We start from the raw sequence: 12,586 nt of genomic DNA, 5'->3' as shown, positions 1-12,586 counted from the left end.
CTAGTTACTTAGTTAACTGGTCATTTCTTCTGGTCATTTCTTTCATACCAGCCTTTTTCCACAGATGTCTAACTTGTACCCTTGTTTGTCTGTCTGAAACCGCTGTCACAAATCTCTTTATTTGCTATACAAACTCAGCTAATTGCTTACAAAACATGGTTGTCCATAGTACAATCTATTAGAGAAATAGAACAATTTTACCTATTCTCATACAATCTTATAATTAAAGATGCAGCACTGAATATATTGTACATTCAAAATGGTTGCTCTCAGGCTCACAGTTTATTATAAACGGCAAATGATTGTTGCAGAACAGCTTCAGTGCTCGGTCTCCAACCCCAGCAGTCTCTTTTTAACACCAGTACGATGAGTAGTAGAGAGGGATGAGACAGCTCCAGAAGGCATTCTAGCAGTTTAAAATGTCTTCCTGTATTGTTTATGTGGTGATTAAATATTTTTTCTAGATGGATCCATCACAAATTGTAAAATAATTCTTCTACAGTATGTTGTCTACTAGTTTACTAGTATTTGTTATAGAATCACTAAATTACACTCAGCCCTTTATATAAAAGAACAGGACCTCCTAATGAGTGTCTTTGCCAGCTACTGTAACCTGTAGGGCTCTACCCAGGGGCTTATTATCCTCAGACTGTGGATCAACACACTGTAAAGCTGAAGCATCATTTTTGTTCTGTAGGAAATGCAAAGTCATCATTTAGGTAAATAAATTCAGCTGATATTCAGCAAGCCTTCTGGGTATGAGGAAGCAGACTGGAACATTGCGTACACACAAATAAAGGCAGGTAAAAATGTGTCATCATCTTTTTTGACAGGTGAAATCTGTCCGATCTTTTCACTCAGCGCAGTAAAAGACCTTTAATCCCCTGCAGGGTGCTGCATGGTTATCAGGTTTTGTCCTTCTGTTGACTGCACATATTCTGAAATGAAACTTACACAGCCTTTGTCCACTAGGCCCATTTAGAAATCTGTCTGCTTTTATGTTCCCCGCTCTGCATTTCTCTGCAGAAGGAACATACAATTTTGTGGGAGCCCGTCAAAGGCAGGCGTCTTGTAATGTAATTCAGTCACATCACACAAAGGACTGCAGGTGGCACATTCTGTCCGCAGAGCAGCCAATCAGAGCTCGCAAGTCACCGCAGCTGCTTCTGTCTGCATTTATTTTACTGCTAGAAATAGCTGCTGCTTCTGTTGTGCACAAAGGACTTTATTCCCAATCTGATTTTTCTTTTAGCTAGGCCTCAGATATTTTACCCCTGCGACCCCTGAAGCGTGATACAGCGAGCTGGGGGAAGGTACTGCAGCTGAGTCTCATGGAGCCCAATTAGGCAAAGTGGCTTCTTATTATTACAGAGTGACTTACACAGAGGACAAGCTCACCCTACTGTAGACAGGCCACCATATGCGGACAGCTTTGTCATGTAAATACAGGTCTTAAAGGAGTCTGTGTGATAAACTGGATGGTTACTTCATATTCTCACCCCCTAGATGACTGATTGGGCAGAACAGGTGCAGGCAGAACATGTTTTCCATCTATAGCAATGAGTAATGATATTGTAGCATTCTGGTTGCCTAACAGCTAGAGGAATAAAACTGACAAGACATATATAGTTAATCATAAACTCTTTAATTTCCCTGAATTGCATGAGAATTAATACAGTAAAGGTGACATGTAGAACTGGCTTTGTCAGCTCCAGTTACAAAACCTTTTGGAAAAAAAAAAGAAAATCTGACATGCACTTAAAATTATTGCTGTTTCTTTCTAATTACAGTATAAATATCAAAGAACGGCGAGTTTTCTAAATCTACATTTAAAAAAGCATCATACAGGATTGTTTGGAAGGTAACAAGGCAGCTGACAGTGTGGCTAACTGGCCATTGCCATCAGTTTGCAAATGCATGTATCTGAATTAAATAAGGAAAGGAAGTTATTTATTATTTTGCAGTTTTTCTTATCTGCTCTCATGACTTACTATGAGGAATGAACCCATTCTGGTGCCAGCACTCAGGGTCTTGTGAAATGTGTGAGCCCACTCAAATATGTATCAGTATTTGTGCTAACAGGTTTAAAATTCTGCAAACAGACTTAGTAGCCATCTATTGCTGCAAAGCAAATGCAAGCAAGAGAGACAAGATGAAAGTAGGGGATTTGTAAGGAAACCTCTTACTACAAGTCCAGTACTTCTGTAATCACCTTGCAAGAATGTGCCGGATGGTTATAGGAAGACCTAGTTGGATGTGAAAGTCATGCTTTTGGTTGTCATTATCATGGCGTTAGGTGTCATAATGATGCAAAGTGCTGTTCATTTGAAATCAGTCACAAGCATTTAATCAGCATTGCTGCATGGAAATATCAGTTGTTTAGGTGATAGCGCTGATCTGCTGGTATCACAGACAGTTATAGGTATCAGTTTGGTGTATACATATCTCCTGATAGTTGTATGTTGTCAAATTGCTAAATCATTCAGACATTCCTTAAATGCCAATATTTGCATAAATAACAGAGGGAACGGCACATTAAAGATCAGTTCTAACATTTTCCCCCTCCCTTGTATGCTCCAGGAAATGCACATACAGGTAGCTAATAGTATTATGTGATATCATTATGTGTACTCTGCTTGATCATGAATTGCAAGTACTGGTATTTCTATGACTGTACAGCAAATAATGTTTATTTTGATTAGAATAATGAGGTATCCCCCATGCACTCAGTTAGTTTCTGTAGCTGGGAATTGTTATGGAAATCCCTGTATACAATAACCACCTGAGGCCATCACAAAGATTATGTTACCCATATGATACATTCTTTCTTGCAGTTTATTAACACTGATGATGCAATTAAGGCTTCTATTGTTTATTAACACAAGGCTTGCTTAGTTCTGGCATGCAGTAAACAGAAAGCAACACTGAGCATTATCCAAGTTCATTTTGTAGGCAAGTATTGTACGGAAAGCGCACTAGCACCCTGTATAACATTTGCTACTACTATTACTACTTCTATTAGTAGATCCTATGAAAAACACGTAGAAACTAAAGAAATTAATTCTTATTTGCCAGATTTTTGCATTGCAATTTGTGGTGTGAATAAATACTGCATTATAAGTAACATTAAGATAACCCAGTGTTCCTAAACAAGTGCTGTCTATGCATAATGTAGTTGCAAGGCTCATTTTGTCACATTTTGATACATAACTCTGTAAACTTCAGTAAGTTCGTTTTTTGCACACTTTCACAGAGAACATCTGGCCCAGTTTGATCATACGTGACACTTTTTTGTCTGTATTATCTGTTCGTGATTACTGACTGACTTCGACTCAGGTTCCTGTCACAGGTGTCACCTGTAAGCATGCCGCACATGTAGATCCGGCCTGCGCCGCCATTAATAAAATGAAATTCAGGATCCATGGCTTTGCCCATGAGCAGACAGTAGTCACAAAGTGTTTGCGCAATCTGTGGCATGATATATGGGCTTCCTCTGAGTTGTTGTGAGGTAAAAAGTCAATGAGAAATTGCATAGGCTTTTCCAATAATACCCAGGATCTCCTGGAAGAGTGAACAGAAACGTGGGCCTGAAGAAGATGCATATGTCATCTCTAGCTGTAGCAGAACTGAGGAAGACTGTTCAATGCACTGAAATTTGACAGAAAATATCTGTTGGAGACTTCTGCTGTAACGTGCTTGTAAACACTGACACCAGTCTCTTCATTAAACTACATCCTGTCCATTCATTTCCATTCCAAAATCATGTCATTAATAAAAAGTAATAGGCAATAAATATAATAAATAGCAAATTGTATAAATTACATCACTTAAATAAGCAGTTGTAATACCGATTGCTTTGAATCTCATAGTTCCCTGTCCCATAATGGGGAAGGTCCAATTTAAAAGAAATGTACTGTATGTCCATGATGCAGAGATTAATAAATAATATTAGTCATGTTTTGTGAACTTACCCCTCATTGTCCCGGGGGTAATAAATATGTGTATCAGTCATATTCTCATTGTTTTAGAAAACACTAGAGGTACTGTAACACTGTTTCCTGGTAAATTTCAACAAGTTAATTTTCTTGGTGACAATTTCTTATTTCCCTCCTTATAAGGTATTGGCACCATTTTTGCCGCAGTTTTTAAATATATATATATATATATCTCTATGTGCTTCCAAATATTAAAACAAGACACTGCAAACCCTACTGCTACAGGCAGATTAATGCACTGGAAATCTCCATTTTTTGGGGGACATTCATGTATTTGCTGCTTAGCCAGCATGAAATCTTTTGTGCTGTATAAATGATAATCCTTCTCTGCATGGTACATAGACTTGAAGAAGCATGGCACAAAATAGAAAAGAAAAACACTGCTCAATCAGCAGCAAAGCCATAAAATGACAAGACAAGACATGATGCAGGACCAAGACATGGCACCTGAGTCTGTGTCGAAGAGCCCCTCTGTTCAAGTTGAATTCCCTTTTATAATAATGACACACCACATTTCATGTGTTTTATCCACAGAAAGCTTGGCTTTGCACATAAAAGTTCATTAAGAGCTTGAGTGGAGAGGTGGAAAGTTTTTTGTTTTGTTTTTTTGAAGAAAAGCAAGACAAGTCAGTACTATCCATTGTAAAATTCATATTGCACTGTTTAAAATAAATAATGTCAAATAATATATATATATATAAAAAAGTAACATGATGCTGTGGAATTTGAAGATGCTACTCTCACAGACAGGTGAAGTGCAACCAAGTATAATACTGTTTTATGCCAAGTACCCTGATTTTTCAGTTTCTGGTGCCTTGTGCCATCAAAGAGAAGGGAAAGGCACAACGCTTTGTGCCTTGTTTCCTTGTTTACAGTTTTACTCCATGCACATGGCTTTAACTTTGTATGGCACACTCATGATCCGAGCCCTTAAAACAAGCTGACTCATAATGCTTGTTGAGATAGGATTTCAAAGCGAATGTTTTCTCGCACCGTTTGCACTTGTAGTGTTTGAAGGCAGAGTGTGTCTGCATGTGTGCACGGAGGTTAGATCGATCGGCAAAGGCTTTGCCACAGTGGGCGCAACCAAAGGGCTTCTCACCAGTATGGGAGCGCATGTGGCCTTGTAATAGCCAGGGACGACTGAAGGCCTTTCCACATACATTGCACTTGTGTTTCAGGTTGTGTGTGAGGAGATGCATGGCGAGTGCTGGCATAGACACATATGTTTTGCCACAGGTGGGACATTTCCTTGCCATCTTACTGTCCAGGCTCCGGTGTGTTTGCTTGTGCCGGCTAAGATTAGAGGAGGTGGCATAGGTTTTACCACACTCACTGCATGTGTGGCGCTGGTTGCCGCGGCTTTCGGTGCCTCTTCGGGAACGTCCATCGGTGATGAAAAAAGCATCTATTGAGTAGCTGTCTGTGACGGCGGCTTCCCCACTGAAATATCCAGCAGAGAGGCTGGACTGGGGGCTATCGGGTTCACTGTAATCATCGTGTATTGGTGTGTAGTCAGCTTCTGATGGTGGTTTGTTTTTCCTGATTTTTTTTTTCTTTCCATCCTGGTAATCAGAAGATGCAATACAATGTGGTACATAACCTATGATAGGGACAAAATATAAAAAGGAAAAACAGTGTTTTAGTAAATTTTTGTAGTATATAATAATAAAGAAAAGTGTTCTAACTTAAAAGAATATTAATGCAGAAAAATGACTTGTTTTTTTGAGCACATAAAGAAACATACTATCATTGTCTCTAACTAAACCCTCACTCTTAAGTTGGGTACACACCATACAATAGTGCGATGCACTGTAAGGATATGTCCTATACGCTGTACACACTGCACGTTCCAGTGTACAATGGCACAATGTATCGTTACATGCTGCATGTAATTGCACCACATTGTTCATTGCATCATCCCATCTGTCATGCAGAACAGCAATGGGACAATGCAAGGAACGACCATTGTTAACTGGATCGGGTGTACACACTGTACGATGTGTACGATATATCATACAATGCATCGTATAGTGTGTACCCAGATTTATGCTCATGCTTTAGTCCAGTAAGGATGTGCATTATAGCCATTTCGTGGGCTTGACAAATTCACTAGGGAGTAGTTTAATGACAGAGGTATAATCACTGTAACATTAGCAGAGGAGAAAAGAAAATAAGATACTGTTTAACCCATACAACTGGAAAGAGTACCATGAGGTTTCATATATCTGAAGTTTTATACGTGTGTTTAATACATGCATGCATGTGTTTATTCATTGTTCTGGAGTCTCGATCTTCTGGTGTTCTGTAAACTCAAGTCTTCTATGTAATTTATTTTGTACATCCTTTGGAATTTTGATTTTAAAAGTGTCAGCGACAAAATACAAGGTCAGTTAGCAATGGCAGCAGTTACTTGTACTTGCTGACTTTCCGTTTACCCTCTACAGGAGGGTTGTATCGTACCTCCCTCCCAAAGCTGAGATATCAATACTGTATAGTGCGTATAGTCATATTTTCCAATTCTGCATTTCTGCATATCATTTTCTCCTCAGATTTGAATGGGGGTGCTACCACTAGCAACCAAATCGAGTCTTACAAAAAAAAGTAGAAGGAAAGTTAGGGGGCAACCAGGTCGGTGCTGTGGGGGGGTGTTGTGGTGCAGAAAAAGTGGGCAGTGCGTGATTGAATCATTGTGATTACTGGCATTGATGCGATTCAACATGGATGATATCATTAAGCCACATGGACCACCCACTTTACTTGGGAAGTGGGGTGCGTCCGAGAGACTTGCCAACTGTTCTGGGTGTTTGGGAGAACCACCCTAGTTTTGGGAGTCTTCCAGATGTCCCGGGAGAGTAGTATGTTGTTACTATACACTGAAAGTCAGAACATTTCCGGTCTTCTCTGCACAATCTCACCATGATTTTGAAAGTATTCACATAACACTCCTATTGAGTGAAAGATGGAGTGTGATGTCACTACTCTCTAGTGATGTCATGGCATAGTTCTAAGGAATGTAGTGAGAGTCAGCTCATTCTGGAAACTTCAAACTTATGGGTAATACTGAATGTAAACCCTATGGTTGGAATAATGTGGTTGTGAATGGGCCAAATGTGATAACACCTTCCTGTAAATCAACTGTAATCCAGCAAATAATATCTAATTCACTTAGAAATTCATCATGATTCATGTTACATAAACCGTTATTTTTTTTTAGCAAAATGAGTTCTCCTGTTACAATGTTCAGCTAGTCTTATAGTGACTAAAAACCATGCTTCAGAATGTAGCATATTAATGATTTTGTTGGATTCAAAATTGGATAACCCCAGTGTAACCAATGGTGCATACACATGGTACGATTAAAATGGACGATGATAACGATATCGATCATATCGTTATTGTTCATATCGTGCATTTTTCGGTGGCCAACGGCCTGCGATGCGTGGCCACGTATGGACGATAACGATATCGTCCTTCGCCCGTGCATGCAGGCCAACCTGGTCGATATCGACCAGGTTACTATAGGGATCCGCGATCGTTGATCGCGGGTTGTTGGCCATCGTTGGTGGGTTCGTGGTGTGCTGGATCATCCAGCACACCCGGGAGATCGTACAACAAAATCGTTGACGATCGTCCTGTGTGTATGCACCATAAGACTCGCCGTACAAGAGACCAGTAGATATGTCTACATCTTGACCTATGGTAACAACACAAAAACATTATATACTAGCACAGGTCAGCATATAGTACCATAAAGCTGGACATAATGATATAAAGTGTGAGGGAGCAGCAAGAGTTATGGGCCCTCTATGGGTCACATCTCCAAGAACATGTAAAGTAAATAAAAAGCATTCTTAATGTGACCTAGGGGCCCGTAACAAAGTAAGGATATTGCATTATATATTATAAGTCACTTGTCTTTCAGTACATTGTGGCGCAGGGTAAAATATTCTTAATGCCTAATCTAAGCACACAAAAAAACTAAGTAGACTATTATAAGGGTTAGCTTCTGAAATTGTATCTTTCAAAGTAACATTCTTGCTCAGTAACACTTCCATGACACCTGTTCCCTTTGTCCTCCCAGCTGTGACATTATTTACTGGACTGTCGTGTCGATAAGAGTGATCTATTGATCTGCAATATGAGACCTTTTCAAGAACAGCGCAGAATGATGATCTCTGTTGAGATGCAGTTTGCTTTCTTTATGTGTATGGCCCCTTAAATGGGCACTGCCCACATTTTAGATGCCAAGGCCGCTGGTTCCCATTCATATTTAGCAGCAAGGCAGCAGTGCAGCAAGAGGTACATTCTCCTCTACAGTGGAATATTTCAGCACTCGGCAATGTGACCCTTTATCTTCTTGCATCTTTGACTTAAACCATTAGTGTGTAGTCAATACTCTATTTAATGCAAGCATTAGCTGGGGTCAGGCATTTCAAATGTGCTGTCCACTCAGTTTTCTTTCACTAGTTACAGCACATCTTCTGCGTATATATAGGTCTGGCGCTGCCTGTCATTTCAATGTGAATGAATTGATAAATGCATCACTATCTAAATCTTGTAGTAGGCATCCGATAATCTTTGATATAAACCTGTACCTTCAAAGCAAGCAATGAAGAAGCATCATTTTCTGCCACAGCTTTCACCCTATCTGTGTGTGCATGCTGATGCTCAATAATGTGCCATTGCTGTACATGTACTACTGGTATGTTTTCTGCCTTTCCTCAGCACATGTGGTTTCTTGCTCACTGAGTGATGCTCAATTCATGGCAGCCAAGGTGACAGTAGGGGACACATGGATAGACAATCTCTGCTTGCTGGCCTGCAGCACTGTGCATTTGAGAGGATTTTACTCTTCCCAGATCTGCTGCTCCAGCCATAATAGATAAGGATTGCAGATAAGTGGACCAATCTCCTGCGAACAAATCTTGGCTCATGCTGATTTCATGTATCCAAACTGAAGTACATCTAGCAGCTCATTGTCTGTGGGCTTTTTAGGAAATTAACATCCCTGAATGTTAAACCTGCATTCTCAATGTTATTTTTGGATTGTGAGAACAGGACAGAACAGGTTGTACCATTTGTTTTTATGTTGCTAAGCCTTGCCTCCTGAAGGACACTTTTAACATGGAAAGCTGTGATTAGTTTGAACATTACAGGATTTATAGACTTTAAGGATTGGATGCAGAGACCTGCATCACCAATAGTTGTTTGTGCTGCTGTATTTCTGTATGCAGTAAGGTGAAAGAATAAATGGTCTCTTGTCACTATACCAATTTCATCTCCCACTCTATGCTACACTGCTTCTATACATTTTTCTGTAATAGGTTTATAGACTGCTAACTAATGCAACAGCTTTCCCTCTCTATTGTGTGCCCATGCCATGTGATGTCATATCATAAATATCTTTTTTTAGATTTTGCGTCTTATACTGTTCTATAATATTGTAGGCAGCTTGATATAGACCTGCGCTACTGTATATCCTTCATGATAGTATTAATCTTGTTGCTCAGTTACATATGTTGCCGTAGGCTGAAAAAAATGCAAATTACACTGCTTTTGGCAGCAATGTTGTAAAAGCATAGCACATTCAGAGATACACAACTGTTGTAACAACGGGACAATGCTTTCACAGTCTATCCATCCCTGCTCACAACCCGTTCTTTTTCCTCCTATAGCAGTCATCTTCCTGCCTCCTTGGTTGCAGAATGTGCAGTCACATGCTTGAGGTACAAAAAGCTTTCCTCAGCAATATTTCACACCTCTCAAAGCACATAGCAAGGTTATTTTCAAGAACATGACTTTGAGGCACAACACCTTCCTTCCTGCTCCCTTATCTTTGTAACTGCATCATTAATCTCTACTCAGAGGCTCTCGAGACACCTGTTTGAACTTAGATGGTGTCTTATTAAATGTCTGTTTGCTAGCTCACTATGCTGAATGTTGTAGTAATAATAGACATAATAGTAATGTTGACATACATGGTGTGACAACTTCTTTAAACACTGCAAGTACTGGGCCCAGTGTCATACTGTAGCTGTGAAAGTGTTTGTATGTACAAAATGAGGTTTCCACAAACACTGAATTCATCTGAAGCCATTAAACATGTAAATTTTGTTGAACGATGATTCTTTTCATCTCACAACACAAATTTAGATTTAGCAATTAGCAGCCTCCATTACAAAGGGTGCACTGCCACATACATTTTTTTAATGTTCATATCAGGAGTTTACCAAGACCAATATGTTTTATGTAATGTAATATGAGCTCTATTATTATTATTATTATGTGGACTTGGTTGTGCATGGTTCTGCTCTCCCGTTGCCCAATAGGTAGCTTTGGGGTGTAATATTGCTTACAATTGTGGAAAAGTATAAATGACTGCACTTTTTATGTAAGGCCACAAAATCATGTCATTTATTCTCAAAATTATTAATTGACTCTCACTTCATTGTTCTCTATTGATCTTGATACATTTCGTTGACTTTCCATCATTCATCTTATTTGCAATATCTTATATATGAGAGTGATCCTTATACATTTGTTTGCTAAAAGCTGCATTTTCATTGAATTTTGAGTACAGTCTTTGTGTTGTTTGGTACTAGGATCCGAACAACAGGACTTCAGCTATGAGACTGTTCTCTTGCTAGAGCTGGTGTGTAACTTTTAGGTGGACAACCTATAGCCTCTCATGCTTCCATGTGCTGGGACTTGTAGTTCCCTTTTAGTGTGAAGGCTACAGGTAGCTTGAACTTGCTGTAAGCAGATTCTGTGCAGTGCATGGGATAGATGACTACAGCAGCTGCCTTTTCCCAGAGCATGCTAGTGTCAGCATGTATTCTTTCACTAAAGAGACATCAGTTGTGACTGCAGCGCAGTGTTATTCTAGTCTTAGAGTACAATGTGCTTAGCTTGCTAATTTACTGCCCTGGTACTGCAAGTTAAATCTCTGGAGCATAAGTACTAGGCTATTTTGTAAAGTGTACACGATGTCCCAAATACAACCACAACGCTGACACACACATCAGCCTCACCGAATGATCCCAAGACAGTATACATTTAAAAAAATGAATCACAAATGATTGATAATTTCAGTCAAGACAGTTTTGTAGTTTCTTCCCTGATACCAAGCAGATCTCAGGATGGTGCCTCTTAAAAGGCTTTAGAGGTAGTCTTTTGGCTGCCGCATGAACAATGATGTCCCCGGAGAAGGCTTAGATCCCCTCCCCCCACCCTTTCTGCCCTCCCATCTGTAAAGCTCTGGTATTCACTCCTCTAAAAGACATCAAGGGCCTGATAGCACAGGAATTAATACCTTGTTCTCACAGAAGCAAGTTACTATAAATGTAAAAAGTGTGGTTAATATAGCTCCTTTTCCACAGGTGATAGTAGTAAACTGTGACACTACAGGGTAGCCAGGCCCGTTGTAGAGCACCTGTGTTGTTGTGTTGACATTAGCTATGCCTCAAGGTTGCTTATTAACTTCTGCATAGTTTTGTTGTTAATTGCTATGTGTACAATATGTTGTAGTGTTTATTATTGTGTCATGACTGTAGCTGCTTCTTCTACACTGCATCTCTAATCTAAGTTAAAACCCTAGGGTTGCCTGGATTAGGCTGGGAAAGACTCATACTTTAGGGTTAATAGATGTAGCACCCTGGCCCTAGCAGACATATTCCACAAGTCAGCAGAACACAAAGGCTCTGTACAATCAGCCTGTCCCACATATACAGGTACATACACATAACAGCCAACTCTGACATCTCAGCCCAGTAGTACACACCTTAGCAGCAGTAAGAAAGTAGAGAGTTAAATATATATATATATATATATATATATATATATATATAGCCTTTCCAAAGACTACTGTAGTAATATTATGCTGCAGAGAATAAGGTGAATATGTATCATGCTATTCCTTAAGATATGTTTGTCTCAATCATTTATCCATTTGCAGTGTAGGTGCCGACTTACCGTCTTCAGCAACAGGGACCCCCAAGCTTCCCACAGTGCTGGTGAGCGACTTCCCCAGGACACAGGGATCATCAAAGTGGTGGTAATTTGATGTGGAAAAGTCATCTAGTTTTATCTTCTTGACAAGGAAGGAGCGTGGCATGGTGAGCTCTACAAGGGTCTCCTTTTGTTTAGCTACAGTCTTTAAAGAGAAGGGGACTGTGTGTCACATTCAGCACTGGACAGCTCCTACTTTCTGCAGTGTGGAGAGAGAGTGAGAGAAAGGAGATGAAGGGAGCTGGAAAGGAGGGAGGGGGGAATCTGGCAGCAATAGCTGAGCTCAGCACTCATGCTGTCTTTATATGGGACGCAGGCCTGAGATCAGGTGGTGCTTTGCAATGGAGCTGTTTAGCTCCCTAATCCATCAAATGTCCCCCAGGACAATCATCACATTACCAGTGAACCGGCTGTGCAGACATAGAGAAAGAGACTGCCTCCTGCCTACTTACTTATAGACAATGCAGGGGAAACAAGTAATGCAGAGCAGCATGGTTGGAGGAAAGGGAAGCTATTTTATCTAAATACAGTGCATGTGTGCACCCTGCAACTTAGTTGTGGTATGTCCTGCATGTAGGGAT

The 12,586-nt window shown here is 40.0% G+C and overlaps 1 protein-coding gene across 1 annotated transcript; it reads right to left on the bottom strand.

Moving 5' to 3' along the window:
• Positions 1 to 1,658: 1,658 nt before the first annotated feature.
• Positions 1,659 to 12,258, bottom strand: SCRT2 (scratch family transcriptional repressor 2). The gene is made up of 2 exons (XM_088467144.1): positions 11,970 to 12,258; positions 1,659 to 5,598 (listed from the first exon to the last, which is right to left on the bottom strand). Exons 1-2 carry the CDS (start codon positions 12,109 to 12,111, stop codon positions 4,892 to 4,894), a joined length of 849 nt encoding a protein of 282 aa, XP_088323270.1. The 5' UTR covers positions 12,112 to 12,258; the 3' UTR covers positions 1,659 to 4,891.
• Positions 12,259 to 12,586: the final 328 nt, after the last annotated feature.

This window comes from Taudactylus pleione, unplaced genomic scaffold, assembly GCF_031769625.1.
Source record: "Taudactylus pleione unplaced genomic scaffold, aTauple2 ptg000069l, whole genome shotgun sequence".
Lineage (NCBI taxonomy): Eukaryota > Metazoa > Chordata > Amphibia > Anura > Myobatrachidae > Taudactylus > Taudactylus pleione.
Note: the sequence above shows the minus strand (reverse complement) of the source record. Positions and strands in the feature narration are given on the sequence as shown.